This window comes from Bombina bombina, chromosome 1, assembly GCF_027579735.1.
Source record: "Bombina bombina isolate aBomBom1 chromosome 1, aBomBom1.pri, whole genome shotgun sequence".
NCBI lineage: Eukaryota > Metazoa > Chordata > Amphibia > Anura > Bombinatoridae > Bombina > Bombina bombina.
Window position 1 is genome coordinate 752,185,842 of NC_069499.1, and position 19,181 is coordinate 752,205,022.

Sequence of the window (19,181 nt, forward strand, 5' to 3'; positions counted from 1 at the left end):
ATTTAGGACAGTACTTTAGTCCTCTAGCTATTTCTAAAAGTTCTATTAATAAATGAATTAACCCGAGATGCCAGTTACAGCAAACTGAAATTAGAGACCTTTACAAATTCTGTGATTTCCAAAAATATTTGTGAGCATATTATTCAATAGGAGTTTATAGCTGAACGCAGCCTATAGAGAGTAATATCCATATATTTTCGAACCAAATAATTTGTAAAATATACTACTGTATCTCTGCTTTTTATTTTATTGTGAGATAAAAATGTTCAGGATACTAAATACAGTATATGTTTTCCACTTAAGTGTATTTGTATTTTTTCAATTAATCATTAAAAAAATGAATAGTGAATTAAATGATTTTATGTATTATTTTTCTAATTGTATAACTATATTGTTGTAGTTAATGTCAAAATATTGTTTTCCATTTGCCTATTGGGATATTTTTTTATCAGCTAGTTAGATGGACAAAAGAAAATATGAAAAACAAATCTCTTCATGGTTGTCCTGTTACTTAATATTTTCAGTAAGGGGAGAGTAAGCAACCTGATGCCACCTACGACCTGCTCATCTTTGGTGGGCGTTGATAGGGATTTAGGGACAATTAGTTCCTCTAGTTTCAGCAAGCTGTGTTGGAAATAGCATTGAGTGATTTATTGGACTGATGTAAGGTGTTATTATTACATTTATATTTAGTGCCAAGGAGTAGTTTGTGACATTTGGTTATTTTAAGGTTATTGATAGAAGTATAGAAATATAATACACCTTATTGGTCTGGCAGACTTATGAAACAAATTATTGAAAACATTAGCTGCACAGAGATTGTGTTATGTTCTGCAATCATAACTCATTTATTGAGCACTGTTAGTATACATATATATATATATATATATATATATATATATATATATATATATATATAGATAGATAGATAGATAGATATACACACACACACACAAATATAAGCACATACTTATAGTTGACCAGGGCAGATCTAGTACGCAGAAATGTCACAAACTGACATGTGGCAAAGGTGGCATCCTATGACAGTGTCATGTTTAAGCCACTGAACTCTTTCGTATAACCCATTGTACTGCCAATGTTTGGCTATGTAGATTTTATGCACCTGTTAGCAATTGGTGTGGCTCAACACAATTATTGAAAACAATAATTAGTAGAGGTGTCCATATACTTTTTGGCTATATATATAATGCACAGTATTCCAAAAGGAAAAGTTGGAGACAAGAGGCTCAAGGCTTGGTAAAAGTTTATTCAGCAGAGTTGCCAGGTACAAGGTGAGTAACCCAAAGATCACCTGACGCATTTCGTGCATGCGCACATGCGCTTCATCACACAAACAAATATAAGCACTCACTGGACTTCAACCAATGTATAGTCAAAATATTTTATTCCAAATATGTGACGTTTCAGGACAGCAGAGTGTTCCTTCTTCAGACTGCTGTGCCAAAATGTCACATATTTAGGTTAAAAGAATGGATTTGTATGGAGACTTGCATCCTGGCAGATGAGCTTGCTGAGTGAGAGTGCACCTTTGAAGGAACAATATATATATATATATATATATATATATATACACACATGCATCCATCCATAAAGGGTCAGCACACCTTCACAAAATTCTCTGCTGTAGTCCTTCCAAATATTTATAAGAATCATGAAGACATAGCTCCTTCTTTTTCAAACATTATGTGTTTATTCCAACGATTCGGCCCACATCTGTTTGAGCTTGTTGGAGATCCCATGCCACTCTTCTAAGGTTTTCCAAAATATTTTTGATTGTCTGCGGGAATTTGTGCCCATTTAGCCAAAAGATCATTTGTTAGGTCAGGCAATGATGTTGGACAAAAGTCTGGCTCACAATCAGCATTCCAATATTTCCCAAAGGGGTTCAGTGGGGTTGAGTTCAGGGCATTGTGCTAGCCACATCAAACTTGTCAAACCATGTTTTCACGGACCTCGCTGGGCAGGGGCCCAGTCATGCTGGAACAGGAAAGGGCCTTCCCTAAATTGTTGCCAAAAAGTTAGATGCACCAAATAGTCTTAAATGTCTTTGCATTCTGTAGCATTAATATGATCTTTTCAGTGGAATCGAGGGGCATAATCCAGACTCTGAAAAACAGTCCCTGTAAGAATATATAACCATAATGACGCCATTTTGTCTTTAGTAATCCATTTTGTGTAAGCATACCATTTTAAGATGAGTTTATTATAGTTCATTATAAGGTAGTTATTATGCTGTGAGAAAAAATATGCTGATGTTTTAAGCTAAACACTTTATCTCAATAATTTGTCTGATGGCCTTGCTATGTCCTGGCAATGCGCCCGGATACACTGTTATCTAAAACAGTTTGTTTCTCAGTACAACTCATTTTTATTCCTTATTTTAATGAAGTTCTTCGTCATTGTTTAACTCCATATACTGTAACCATTGACTATAAAAGTCTGTGATGCCTTATAATAAACAGAACCGGGATTAGACTTTACTTGCTGCTTGTCTTAATGCTGTTTCCTGAGATCTCACCAAGTAACCCATTCAGTTCCAGGTGAAGGTTTAGAATACTGCTAAACCTTTACAGTAGGCACAGTGCATTCCGGTAGATTCTTCTATCAGACTGCCAGATAGTGAAGCATGATTCATCACTCCAGAGAACATGTTTCCATACACTGCTCCTAAGTCCAGTGCTGGCATGCTTTACACCACTCCAGCCGATGCTTGGCATTGCACATGTTGATGTGAGGCTTATGTACAGCTGCTTTGCCATAAAAACCCATTTCATGAAGCTCCCAACGCACAGTTCTTGTGCTAATCTTGCTTCCAGAGGCAGTTTTGAACTCTTTACTGAGTGATGCAACAGATGATTGGCAATGTTTACGTGTCATGCACTTCCATATACATTTGGCTATATATATATATATATATATATATATATATATATATACAGACAGTTCAAGGTACATGCACTCTCACCACCTCTCATCAACTGCCAGAGTGCTCTCAGGGAGTGTATAATAGCAAATAATTCAAAGCACTCACTGGTCTTCTGCCATCAAACTAGAAATTTATTAAGTGACGCTTCGGGACATATAGCGTCCCTTCTTCTGACTAACATACAATGCAAGTGAACAAACTTATAAAGGCCTAACAATCCCTCCCCTAGTTAGCCTCCAATCATTGGAGACCGTGTGCAAAACACAAAGACTAAACCATCATATAGTTTAGATATCTCTTAGTGTAACAGTTATTAAAACTCTCATATGTGTGTTATAAAATGTGTAAAACTCATCATATGTGCTATTCTTCGTATGCATCAATAAATGTGAAAATAAAAAACTAATGGCACTGATCCATTTAACATCTAATTATATCCAAAAAACGCATCTATACCCCTCAGAGTTAAAATGGATTCTTCCATGTAATTGTAGTATAATTGCAAGAATTGCAAAAAAACGCCCCTCATTCCTAATAGGCTAAACCCAATCTTTGCCATGGAAATATAAATAATGCTTCTAGCCCTACTGACTCTATACACAGGTAAACACAGCCCCCTAAGACATCGCAAAATCTTAACGATCTAATCATTCTTATGGCAGTCAGTAAACAGCTCTCCATCAACATCCACACATAGTGCCAACTTATTTCGATCTTGTTAGTGAGGCACCTAAAAGTGTTGCAACAAATCATTTACTATCAGCCATATCACACCCCTCTCATCGTGATAGGCTGATTAGATCACACCCCCGTTCTGATTAGTCCCAACAGGCGCATTGGTAAACAGACCTCTATCAGAAACCTCACGTCCCATTTAATCGGCAAGGGAGGGGGGGCGGGCTCACGGCTCCACCGCAGTACACACTCTCAATATATAGCAAACTGTCAGGCCCAATCATCGTAAACAACCAGCTCATAATATCAGCTCATAGCATTATAAACAGTCAGCTCACAATGTTATAAACCATCAGCTCACAATATAAACAATCAGCTAATAATGTTACCCTCCTAACCGCACCAGGCCGTTCCTGTTAAACTGTCACTGTCACACCCCCATACTGATTGGATCACAGTATTCACTATAATCAAATGTATACGAATCAGGCTACTACCCAGAAGAAAATAAACAAGCCACCTATATGCACAAAACAACATCATCCCTACTATTAGCCACACACAATCGTGAGTGATAATGTTAATCCTATACATGCTCCTGACAATTAGGAGCCCAACCACACCTCCAGTGCCAAACCTATTGAGACGTAGCCTTATCTCACCTCTGGATAAGGTGCCAAACAGTGTACCACCTATCAACAAGTACTTGATACCAAAGTGCCTGCTTAGCAGTTCAACAGTCCCTGCCCCGCCATCACAGGCTCAGGACTACCAACCAATGCAGGCATAACAATTACTTAATAATATTACATGATCACACCAAAAGATTCATAAGATGAGTATATGAACTAAGATGAGTATATTAACTATATACCCAATACATGAAAGTATAATATCTATATGCCCAATTCATATCAGTGGAGTCATGTAGGTAGTATAAAGATAACTATTCCCCATTATCAGGGGGAGACAGTCCACGATCCAAATCAGGATAAGAGGGATGATGGAGAGTGGATTACTAAATACGCACTGCTGTAAATTAATCACCAGGGCCACTCTAAAGGAAAAATGGTAATTTCATAAACCTGGTACACAAAAACGAAAATGACTGCAACTCTTATCACCACACCTATTTACTACTACCAAAGGGTAGATGCAGATTAGTGGACACAATAAGATCAGGCTCAAATATTATAGTGTGGAACTTAACGTGTACTAGAAGTGCACAAAGTGTATTAACTTGTGTATTAAAAATATGTTACAAAAATACATTTGTTACAAAAAAAGATATTGAAAAATAAAAAATTAAAAACACATGTGTCTATCCTTGCTAATTACTATAACACTGGTTCAGACCTCATTACATGAACCCCCGGTGTCAGCTCGTGATAGAAGACTACAGATGTGAATGATAAATTACTATCCACAACATCTTGGTAAATCAAAGGATATTTCTAAAGAATATCATATAATGCCTCGTAAGGAACATGGACTCTCATCTCAAAAAGAAAAAACAGAAAAAACAAAAAAGAAAAAACAGATCAGGACTCCCATTATTGGCTATAGGCCACAGAATAGGACTAGGACAACTATTATCCCAGGAAGGCTTGCCATCCAGATTGTACATTCAGGCCTCTGGGTGCCAGTGTCCCCAACTCATGAATCCAGCGGGCCTCTGTCTTAGGGGGCTGTGTTTACCTGTGTATCGAGTCAGTAGGGCTAGAAGCATTATTTATGTTTCCATGGCAAAGATTGGGTTTAGCCTATTAGGAATGAGGGGCATTTTTTTGCAATTCTTGCAATTATACTACGATTACATGGAAGAATCCATTTTAACTCTGAGGGGTATAGATGCGTTTTTTGCATATAATTAGATGTTAAATGGATCAGTGCCATTAGTTTTTTATTTTCACATTTATTGATGCATACGAAGAATAGCACATAAGCACATATGATGAGTTTTACACATTTTATAACACACATATGAGAGTTTTAATAACTTTGTTACACTAAGAGATGTCTAAACTATATGATGGTTTAGTCTTTGTGTTTTGCACACAGTCTCCAATGATTGGAGGCTAACTAGGGGAGGGATTGTTAGGCCTTTATAAGTTTGTTCACTTGCACTGTATGTTTGTCAGAAGAAGGGACACTATATGTCCCGAAACCTCACTTAATAAATTTCTAGTTTGATGGCAGAAGACCAGTGAGTGCTTTGAATTATTTGCTATTATATATATATATGGGAAAAGTGTTTCTAGAGGGATAAAGTTCTACTGGTCCACGCAATGTTTAAGATTGTAATTTTTACTCGTCTACTGCACTTTCTTACTAGTCTATTCAGTGTAAAATAAAGGCAAATGCCTCATTTTCTACAGAAAACTTCTCTAAAGGAAATCTCCAACTGTATGTATTAATATATGATTTATAAGCATGTATGTTAAATTTAAAGGATGAAAATATTATTTATATATAATCTATAATTAATGGTTTTAATGTTTTTTTACTACTACTTTTTACTATTTACAGGATCTCCATTGAGGTAGTATATTAGAGAGCTATGTAGTGTGACTAATAATACAAATGTTTTGAACATATTTATATTACTTTAATGCATCTTTAAAAATGAGAAAAATAAATGTACATAATATAGCCATGAGTTACTCACCTGGGGGAAAAACTCTGTCTCTGTAAGTAGGAACGAAGGGGCTAATAGTAGCAAGTAATCCATATATGCATAACATAAAGAATCCTGCTAGAAAACCATAAAAGATCAAGTAAAATAATAAAATTGCACCTAAAAAAAAAAAAAGAGAATTATATTTCCAAGGTGCTTCATAATGATATTGATACTTTATTTGTGTTAACCTAAAAAAAAATGCACAAACTATGTTTAAAAAGTAACAGGATAATAGTAGGTGGTGCTGACCAATGTGCAAAAGGTAACCGAAATCTACTTGGCTACATAAATCTTACAAATTCATATTTAGTTTAATACAATGAACAGAATATAAAAGTAATCTCAGTAAAAATACTGTGGTTCCAGTCTACAAAATGACAATACACTTGTGTGCCTCTTAGTGCAGGATTCTTGAAACTTTGTTCCCAAGACCCAGTACAACAATACTACATACCTTTACAACCCTATTTTTATGCTTGGTCTGAACATTTCTGAAGTAATATACAACAAGATAGTTGCAACTTTTGGCAAAGTAATTCAAATCTCTGCATGCTTTATACCTGATTGTAGTCATACTTGAAAGTGTTATAAAAGGTAATAACACACACACCACACATTACACATACTATTTTACTACACACACACCTCACACACACTCATACAACACACACACACACACCACACACACTCTTATAAAACACAGATACACTCTCATAAAACACACACGCACACGCACTACACACACTCTCATACAACACACGCACACGCACCACACACACTCTCATACAACATACACACACCATACACACTCTCATACAACACACACACCACACACTCTCATACAACACACACACACACCACATACTCTTATACAACACAGACACTCTCATACAACACACACACACACACACACACCATACACAATCTCATACAACACAGACACACACCACACACACTCTTATACAGCACAGCACACAGACACACATACATTGTTATACAACACACACTCATACAACACACACAGCACACACTCTCTTACAGGACACATACACCACACACAATCTCATACAACACACACACCATATACTCTCATACAGCACACACACTCTCATACAACACACACACCATACACACTCTCATACCACACACACACACTGTTATACAACACACACAATCATACACCACACACACTCATACAGCACAAACACCATACACACTCATACAACACAGACACACACTACACTCTTATACAGCACACACATACATTGTTATGCACACTCTCATACAGCGCACACACACTCTCATACAACACACACACACCATACACACTCTCATACAACACACACCAAACACTCTCATACAGCACACATACTCATACAACACACACTTGTACAACACACAGCACACACACTCAAATACACTTTCATACAACACACACACTCACTCTCTCTCTCTCTCTCTCTCTCTCATACAACACACACACACCACACACTCTCATAAAAACAGGCATACACCACACACCCTCTCATACAACACACATACACTCTCATACAGCACACACTCATACAACACAAGCACAGCATACACACTAAAATACAAAACACACACACCACACACACTCTCATACAACATACACACCACATACTCATTCAACACACAAACACCACACATGCTCTCATAAAATAAACACACACACAACACACTGTCATAAAGCACACACACTCTAAAAAAACAAACCACACACCACACACATACACGCCCATACAACACACACACACCCTCATACAGCACACACACACCACACACTCTCATACAGCACACGTACACCACACACACACACACACGCTCATACAAAACACACACACACGTGACCCAGAAAATATGGTATTGCCACCCAGTAAAGGGTCGCGACCCATTATTTGAAGAACCCTGTCTTAGAAGAATCATACAATAAGTGCCACACAAATGATATGATGAATGAATGTCTATAAAGATATATTCCCAGTTAGAATGAGAGAAATAATGTATACATAGGTATGGTACTTGTGGTACGTGAGTCAGCACCAGCTTATCCTTTCACTAAAGAGATTTATATCTCAACACAATAGCTCTGTTCTTAAAGGGACATGAAACCCACATATTTTGTGATTCAGACAGAGCATATCTGGATAGGTAGTGTGAATATTTCTGGAGCAGTACATGACAGGAAACACTACTGCCACCTACTAATCTTGCAAATTAATAACATAGTTATAAAAATGCTGTTATATATTGCTCCAATCACATGTACACTCATACAATTGTTTGAGTTGTTTGTCCCTTTAAAGGGACAGTAAAGTTAAAATGTACCTCTCATAGTTTAGAAAGAGCATTACAAATACCAAAACATCCCCAAACAATAATTGGATATGAAACTGAAAAATGCTCTGTCATTTATGCAAGAAATCAATATTTAAAGGGACAGTTTCCTGTTAATGGGCTAGATTATGAGTAGCGCTCCAACTGTTGCACGCAAGCAAAAGGGTGTTTCTTGCGGCTCTTTGTGCGCGCAGTATTACAATATGAAAGAAAACGTATTTGGTTGAGTGCAATTGAATTTAACGCGAGTCAGGATATCAAAACATCAATGCTCTGGTCAACTGTTATGCAAGTCAAAAAAGTTGCACAAATCACATCAAAAATACCAGTTACAATCATAAAAATATTGTCTAATAAAAATATTTGTAAAAAGTTTACATAAATATGTATATGTATATATATATATGAATATATATATATATATATATATATATATATATATATATATATATATATATATGTGTAAACAAACAGTATGTACTTATGTATTTATATACATTATACATATAAACACATAAATACATATGTATACATATAAAATGCAAAAAGAAGCACTCACTGAATCTTCATCAAAAAGTGACAAAAACTTTTAATGCAGTTTGTGACGTTTCGGGACAGCAACAGTCCCTTCCTCTGACAAATTAACACTGAACAAAAGCAGCCTTTAAATAGGCTCCCAAACACACTCCCCACAAGATCAGCCAATCCAGGCTGAATAATTGAACACACCCATATAGTGATCAATGAAAGAAAATGATACAAATTGTGCATGTGAATGTTATAAAATAATCAATCAAAACAATACTTAAAAACAAATCCTCTTTGGACCCCATTGCTGGTAGTCATGCCCCCTATATGCAATAAACATCCTATGCAGTTATCAATCAACTCAATTAATGATATTGCTCATAAAATCATCAAAAATGTGTAACCAATCAAACGTTGAGTTACAATAGGCTCTAATACGTCATTCACTCTGTTTCTGATCCGCCCCTTGTTACTAGGGACGCGATCGGCAGCGCATCTCCAGCCACCAGAAAATGAAACAAAGACACAAATCCTACCACAAGAGTAGCACATAGCTAAGTATACCAAACATGTGACCCCCAAACCACATCACCAAAGAACAAAATACAAACATCCAACACGTGTGTGCCGTGGCTAAACTCTGCTTAATATTGCTTAAATATATATATATATATACATTCCCAGCAGCTAAATGTCCAAAACATCTACAATCATCACTACGTAGGCACTCACCGGTAATATATATGTAACAGATCGCCATATAAAAAGCTACAAAGGTTGTAAACAAAGAAAACAGAACTATCCAATGGCGAAGTGCCATGTCAAAAATGGGCGTGTGTATAGAGGCGTATATGCCACGGCATGTTTCTGCCTAATATGCTGGCATCATAATCTCCACTACCAAAGCGTAAAAACCGTGTGCCAAATTATATTGCGTAAATAAATAAGCATATTGCTAAAATCATTATGTGAATCTACATTCGTATTATATGTGTTGTCAGATCGCCATATGTGGATAAGTTACCAGAATGTAAATAAAACAGAATTGCCAATAACTGAGTGTCATGTCCAAGTGGGCATGTGACTAAATTATATTGCGTAAATAAATAAGCCTATTGCTCAAATCATTATGTAAATCTAAATTCGTATTATATGTGTTATCGGATCGCCATATGTGGATAGGTTATCGGAATGTAAATAAGATAGGATTGGCCAATAGCTGAGTGTCATGCCCAAGTGGTCGTGTGACTAAATTATATTGCATAAATAAATAAGCCTATTGCTCAAATCGTTATGTGAATCTTCATTCATATTATGTGTGTTATCAGATCGCCATGTGTGGATAGGTTGCCAGAATATAAATAAGACAGAATTGGCCAATAGCTGAGTGTCATGCCCAAGTGGGCGTGTGACTAAATAAAAATTAAGGAAAATAAAAATAAATATATATATATATGTGCATTGTAGCCTTTTGCAGTCAAGTAGCTGAAAACATGCAAAAACATATTTATGCAATATTCATATATAATAAAGTGTTTAACTGTGTATTTAATGTTGAACAAATTGCAATGCACATGGGTGAGCCAATCATACAAGGCATCTATGTCCAGCCACCAATCAGCAGCTACTGAGCCTATTTAGATATGCTGTTCAACAAAGGATAGCAAGAGAATGAAGCAAATGAGATAATAGAAGGAAATTGGAAAGATGTTTAAAATTGCATGCTCTTTCTAAATCATTTCATGTTGGGTTAGCGCACTTGAGAAAATGGGATTGGGTTGCGCGTGAGTAAGAGTGTTAGTATTTTTCCCACTTTTCCCAATCCATTGAAGACTAAGGGGGAATATGTTAACGAGGTCGCAATATTCAAAGTTCGGGTTTTTGCGCGTGTAGCGCTAGTGCGCGAGCGAACCATTTACTTTAGCTGTATTAACGCACGAGCAGGAGTGCAATCTATCCACTCGTAATCTAGCCCAATAGGTTTCCAATTACTTGTTATACAAGCTTCAGAGTATACTGTAAATTATCTGTGAAATTGCTCCTTTAGGTTTGTTCTTTGTATATGAAATAGCTTAGATTTTTTTTTATCTTATTACTTTCTATACACGAAAATGCTTCCTTATCTTATCTTTGTCTGTATACCAAAGCCCAATATGCAAAGAGAACAATTAGCTATTTGCAAACAATTTAATTTACTTCAGCAAGTAAAATGGATAATTGGAAACAAACTAAAGGGGATAACATTTTACAGTACACTGTCAATTTTCTCATTATAAATATTTTGTACAATATAAAATGCTATTGAAACTAGAATAATTTGCATTACACATATCATTGCTCACTGGCTAATAGCTACAGTTCTTGATGTACAGGGTCACATCTGAGACTTATCAATAAGTCGGACTACTTAATATACTCAGTTTTAAATTATGATACTGAACCTAGGTTAAGAACTATTGCCACAAGCTTTTTCCTATGTTAGCCTATGCATGCATGGTCTAAACTAAGTTACGATTATTACTGATATTAGCAAATATGTGTACAGGATTCACATAACAAATAACTTAATATGCATCTAATGTTTAGGATTAGAAATGAAAAGAAAGATAGGTGGCCCCAAAAGGAAATTGCATAGTATAAGTAAATGAATATAATGATAAACTGATTCTAAAATATGTAGAGATTACATTTACTAAAATAAAATACATTGAAATACATTGAACAAAATATTAATCATAGGTTAATCAGCTCAGCAACACACATCTTAAAAAAAACACAAATAAAGTATAATTACAATCTGGTATTGTAAGGTGATCACATGGTACCTTGAATAAATCCAGTATCAACTAAAATATTTTGGTGATAATATCTAATATAAAAAGGGTTGGATGTTAAAATCTCTCATTACACATATGCACCAAGTAGCCACTAAGTTATCAACATGTTTCCTTACCTTGACAATTACTTCTTTATTGTAAAGGAGAAATAAAACTAAAGTGCTTGTATTTAAAGGGACAATCTACTCCAGAATTTGTATTGTTTAAAAAAAAAAAATAGATAATCCCTTTATTACCCATTTTTAATTTTTGCATAACCATCACAGTTATATTAATATGCTTTTTACCTCTGTAATTACCTTTTATCTAAGCCACAGCAGAATGCCCACTTATTTCAGTTCTTTTAACAGGCTTACATTTTAGTCAATCAGTGCTGACTCCTAGGTAACTCTGCAGGAGTGAGCATGATGTTATCTATGTGGCACACAGGGCCGGCGCTTGCATACAGGCAAATTAGGCATCCGCCTTATCCGCCCAAGCAGGGGGGGCGCAATCTTGGAGTGGCAACACTGTAACCTATAATGTTTTTTTTTAATTTTTATTTTACACTTTCCTTCCCACTGTCCCGGGGTGGGGAGAGTGCCTGTCCTGTTCCGCACTGCCCCCCTGAGCTGTATTGTTGATTTACATTTACATTTTTTAATTTCTATTGGGTCCGACCTTACCCAATACCTGCACTGCACATCATGAGAGTGAGTCTGCAGTCATGTGGCTTCTAAAATATTTTTGGCGCACTGTGCAACTTGTGATGAGGTTGTGGTGCTGCACCTGCTACTTCCTGGTCTCTTGGTGAGTTTGGGCAGAGACTGGCGCTAAATAACTGTGGACTCCGTCAGTTGTCTTGGTGGACAGTCTGTGACTGTGACAGCACAGTGAGTGAGTCATATACGTTATCAAATGTTCATGTAATTTAGTTTATTTTGGAGAAACCACAAGGATGCTATGTGACAGGATAAGGGAACACTTATGTAATATTGAAAAAGGAAATCTAGATACTCATTTTTATAAACATTTTAGAGACATTCACAATAACAATTTGCAACATTTTAAATTTTGGGGTATTCACACAGTAAGTAGAGATTGGAGAGGAGGCAACTTCGAAACCAAACTCCTCAAAAAGGAAGCAGAGTATATATACAAATATAACTCCCTTCACCCCACTGGTCTCAATTCAGAACTAGATTTGTCTCCCTTTTTAGAAGTATGAGTCTGTCAATTTAATGTATTATTTTATACTCAGTTAAGTTAGTTTGAAATTAAGTTATGATAAATTAATTATATTTATATCTGTACCAAACATCTAGGATTATGAGATAGACCCCTTTCATATATTAACAGTTTTCCAATTATCATGTATTTTTAAATATTAAGATGAATTTTATATTGGATTTGATACAGTTTTTTGGCATATACAAAATTAATTCAACAGGAGACCCATTTTTTAGGATGAAATTATTGTCACCATATGTAGGTAATGTTTCTTCCAATTATTATGTACTTTTAAACACTGAGACAAATTTTATAATTAATTGGATATAGAATTTTTTGGCATACACAAAATTAATTCAGTAGGATTCCCCTTTTTCAGGATGAAACTATTGTCAGTTTTTTTAGGTAATGTATTTCTTTCAGAATTTAGGTAAATAAATTGGAAACTTACATATTTTTCTTTATATGGAAGTACCACAAATTGACATGTTTAGTTATGATTCAAAATATACCACCTGATATTTCTTATATTTCTTATAAGAATTGTTTAAAATTATTTGTATTATTTTACTTGAAAATTTATGACATCTATATGAAGGTTTTTATTTGTAATATTGCCAATACCACCTATTAAAATTTAGATGTTTTGAAATGTAACACCCAATAAATTTATTTCTCATATGAATTGCCGACAATCCAGAGCCACACAAAAAGTTTTTCTTTAATGAACAATCCACCTTAAAACAAATTCCACCTTTAGAAGCAATTAAAGAACGGACCTATGGAAGAACAGCAGTTGGTTTTTAAACTTTGTTCCGGGAGCAACTATCATCTTGAAAAAGCCCTAAGTCGGGTGAAACGCGTAGAAGAAGGAGAGTTGCTTGTCCTGCTTAGAGCAACTAACTACTAGGTACCTCGTTTTTAAACCCGCGCGTGTAATACACTAAGTGCGGGATCTATCATCATCTTTATTCCTGCTGATGCACAAGACTTCGGTCTGGTCTGTTGAGACGCTGACACCGGCAGTTTCGAGGTGAGGTGCTATTTTCGCCAATCATTGACACGGTCAGCGATATAGCCTATCAAGCCCTGAACCGCACATACTCACTGGGAGGAACCGCTACTGTAGTAAGCTGAAAGGCTTGACACCAGCTGAGGAAACCGTATGGTAATACATCTGAGAGCTTTGATCTTTGCACATCTCACTTTGTGGCAACTGCCATCAAAACATCCTGAGCGGATAGTTTCTGGCTGAACAGAAGGTTACGGTAAGACGCCCTGGAGCGTTTTCTTTTTCAACACACACTGACTGTTTTATAAAGACTTATTCTTTCTATAACCTACGAGTATTATTAATCTACTCTATTTAAAAGGTGGACTATTGTTCTTTTAACAAAAGTGGCAATTTAATCCCCAATTGCAACAAGGTTGCCAAATCAGCACTATCTTTGGATTACAGCCATTGTCGGCTAACGAACATTAACGGATTCACACACAGTCAAAGTGTGATATAGACTGTTTTATATCCATTTTAATCTTGGAGTATCTTTGTTATATAAAGGTTGATTTTTGCCATTTTAAATTTCAATCAAGGTGGTATTTTAGTAATGTATTTAGCAAATTTATTTTTATACTTACATGATTTGTGTTACAGGGAGACATCCCTAAATCTATCGTTGGTGATAACATATCCTGTCCCTTATTTTTTCTTACTTTAAGTTTTATTAAAACCATTTTTATTAGAGATTAAGTGTGGTATTTTTCATTGCTTTAGCTCCCTCCCATCAAAACTCTTTTAGCACAGTGAGTGAGGATGCGCCCGTTCAGGTTCAGAAGGAAAATGTAAATTAATTCATCAGTGCGGAGTGCCACTGACTCAGACTCAGTAAGTGATTTACTACATGCTAAAAACTCTTGATATGTGATGTCAGATTTTCTAATTATCTGTGAGGGCGCCACTGCAGCAGCCAGGGAACAAGCAGTGCTGGGTAAATAGAGCAGGGAGGGTACCCAGTGGAGGCTTGGGCTAGTTCTATGGCTGGCGGCGTGTCACTGACACTCCTGGATCCCATAGTCACTCACTGTGCCACTACTGAGCTGCACTGACTAACGACACTCAAAGTGCAGAGATTGGATCCAGCCCCTGCAGCAGTCAGGGATTACACAACTGAGTACACATTAAGTGAGTAGTTGAACTTGGTGTGCACTCAGGGTGGGAGGAAGGGGTAGTTCTTGTATCTGACTTTATTCAGTTAAATGGCTATGACCAAACACTGGCATTGCTAACAGGCAGCACCACTGACAATTGCAGGGAGGGAGGCTGAGACAGACTGTCTGTAACAGAAAATGCACCCCAGACCTAAAGGACCTCAGGAGTCGTACTATCTGTGGAAATAAAGGGGAGGAGTGTAAAAAGAGGAAAGCAGAAAGGCAAAGCTAATAAAATGTAGTGTTAGCAGGGGCACAGAACAGGTGAGAATGATTTCCTAACACTACATTTTATTAACTTTGCCTTTCTGCTTTTTACACTATCTCCCCCTCCCCTTTATTTCCACAGATAGTACGACTCCTGAGGTCCTGTAGGTCTGGGGTGCCTTTTCTGTTACAGACAGTCTGTCTCAGCCTCCCTCCCTTCAATTGTCAGTGGTGCTGCCTGTCATTGTATAACAGGTGTCAGAATGCACAGTGCCACAATGCATAGAACCCCTTTAGCAATGCCAGTGCATGGTCATAGCCATAAAGCCAGATACAAAACTACCCCCTCCTCTCATCCTGAGTGCACACCAAGTTCAACTAATCACTTACTGTGTACTCAGTTGTGTACTCCCTGACTGCTGCAGGGGCTGGATCCAATCTCTGCACTTTGAGTGTCAGTCAGTGCAGCTGAGTAGTGGCACAGTGAGTGACACTATACTTCCTGAAATCTAGACAGAATCTAGACAGAAAGGGCCACAACCAACCCCTTGCTAGAAGTAGGCAATGTGGGAGTTACAAGGCACTGGCACAGTCCACTAAGTATTTGCTCAGTTTGCCTGATGGTCAGTCAAGGGTGCTCTTTGTAAGGCTGTGAGATTTTGCACAGGTCTGTACGTCACTGTATGTTTAAGATTGAATCCTACATAATCTTATTTCCTTTTTCTTAACATTCTGTTCTAAACAATCACACACACAGTCCACCTGAATCACTTTATGAGGCTTTGAGTATTTGCACAGGGCCCCATTTTGGGAGCTCTGTCCTGCTATCCTTCATTTGCCTATTTATGTTCTGGGACTAGAAATGACAAACCCTGCCCCTAAACCATCATGTCAAGCCTATGGACTACACTGACTTCACTGTAGGCCTTTTCCCGCTGGTTCCATTTAGAAGACCTATACTAACAACCAAACCCTCTAGGCGGTACTTGTAGGAAATATGCAATGGGAAGCATGTTTGAGATAGCAAGCACACAGAACAGGTGAGAATGATTTCCTATCTCAAAAATGCTTTCCATTGCATATTTCCTACAAGTACCGCCTAGAGGGTTTAATTGTTAGTTATATATAGTTATGCAGCACAACTATTGTCTGATGTGTTATGCAGCACAACCATTGTCTGATGTGTTATGCAGCACAACCATTGTCTGATGTGTTATGCAGCACAACCATTGTCTGATGTGTTGTGCAGCACAACCACTGGCTGATTTGCTATGCAAGACAACCACTGTCTGATTTGCTTTGCAGCACAACCACTGTTTGATTTGCTTTGCAGCACAACCACTGTTTGATTTGTTATGCAACACAACCACTGTCTGGTGTGTAATGCAGCACAACCACTGTCTGATTTGTTATGCAGTGCTACCACTGTTTGATTTGCTTTGTAGTGCTTCCACTTGTCTGGTGTGTTGTGCAGCACAACCACTGGCTGATTTGCTATGCAAGACAACCACTGTCTGATTTGCTTTGCAGCACAACCACTGTTTGATTTGCTTTGCAGCACAACCACTGTTTGATTTGTTATGCAGCACAACCACTGTCTGGTGTGTAATGCAGCACAACCACTGATTTGCTATGCTGCACTGCCATTGTTTGATTAGCAATGCTGCGCTACCACTGTTTGATTTGCATTTAGCTACTAATCAGCCAGTGCTGCTCCTAAGCTTAAATTCCTGCTTTTCAAATACAGATACCAAGAGAATGAAGAAAAATTGATAATAGGAGTTAATTAGAAAGTTGCTTAAAATGTCATGTTCTAGCTGAATCATAATAGAAAAAAATTGGGTTTCATTTCCTTTTAACTAGCAATGGGATGGTATGTAATGGGGGGGGGCGCAAAATCTATCCTCGCCTGTGTGGCCAAAAATCCTAGCATTGGCCCTGATGGCACACCTGAACTAGCACTGTCTAGCTGTAAAAATGTCAAAATGCATTGAAATAAGATGCAGCCTTCAGAGTCTTAGAAATTAGCATATGAGCCTAATAGGTTTAGCTTTTAACAAAGAATACAAACAGAATGAAGCAAATTTGATGATAAAAGTAAATTGTAAAGTTGTTTAAAATTGCATGCCCTTTCTGAATCCCAAACGTTTAATTTTTACTAAAGTATCCCTTTGAGAAAGTATTATTATAACATCTGTACTAAAGTAATTACTTGTTATTGATGAAGTAATTCTAAAGTTGAACCAAAACTACATATATAATTTATGCTAACAATGGCCAGTCACAAAAACAAATGTGTAATCATTTTGCCCTCATGGAATCCCTACACACAAACAAAAACTAACATAATTAAATTATTGTTCAGTTTAAACAATTTTAATTCTTGTTTTGACTAACACATAATAAATAAAAATGTTTCAACCTTAATAAATATTTGCAGTTTAAAAATTTAATTTAAGTTAAAAAACCTAAAAAAAAATTGTGTTTTATATTTATACTTTGATGTTTTATCACTGCCATGTAATTGGTTTCAATACAATTGATTTGACTAATTTTACTCATTAGGGCCTATATCAACCAGCAGCCACACTAAACAGTCATTAAGAATATGGCTCCATGTATGCTGCAAGTATGGTTGTTGCAAGAGTTTAGATAGAAGAAGATGGAAGCAACATAGTAAGAGTCTGTAGGAGGCAAAGTGAAACAACCCATTGGAGAACAAGGTTCATCACTGAGTCTAACTGAGTCTACAAGAACAACTGTTGGTTTCATTGTCCTAATAATGCTGGTGTGTGAGGCTTTACAATATTCTCCCCAAAAGGTATTCACATCATCATCACTTGCCTTTTGCATAATCTGGTAAAGTGTGACTTAATGGGAGACTTGCTGCAAGCCATGGATGAAACTGATGATAGGTGACACCAAGATAAGGAAAATATCTATATTTTTTTAATGTAAAATGGTGAAGAATAAATCATATATTCTTAAAAACATTCACAAATCGAATACAGCGTTTATTTCCATTTTTGAGATCTTTCTGTCTTCCCCATCATTTCAGACTTCATAAAATTAGGGATTTGGAGAATCAGCTGCCTATAATAACACCATAATTGTGAAAGCTTGTGAAGCAAATGAAGCTTCAGAGGATGGAATCACCTCTGTGAATATAGCAAGCTGTGGTCTTACACATTAGTTGCAAGTATTGACAACAAAATTAGATAAAATAGAGCCATTGTGTTCTTTTTCAATTTCTCTGGGTTTTGTGTCTCAGTTTGTAATGGGTGTTTTGTAATGAACTTGGAGGGATATTTTTACCTTGTGTTTACTTTGTGTCTTTATTCTTCAAATTCTACCAACAATGTTTTGTCTTCTACAATTTCCACATACACAGGTTTGTCTAACTGTTACATCATGGTGATTTTCCTGCTATATAAAGTCTAGGGAATTAGATGCTATTGCAGCCTGTTCTACATCTGCTGCTGCATCACTGAAATGCAGTAAACTAGAATACTAGATTATTGGGTAAAGTTTT

General features: G+C 36.6%; 1 protein-coding gene across 1 annotated transcript in view; it reads right to left on the bottom strand.

The window, feature by feature from the left end:
• The window catches only part of LOC128645944 (protein ATP1B4-like), a 218,859-nt gene that overhangs the window by 114,366 nt on the left and 85,312 nt on the right, over positions 1-19,181 (bottom strand). The window contains exon 4 of the mRNA XM_053699290.1: positions 6,291-6,419. Within this exon, the coding sequence (XP_053555265.1) occupies positions 6,291-6,419 (129 nt within the window). The remainder of the gene's footprint in view (positions 1-6,290; positions 6,420-19,181) is intronic.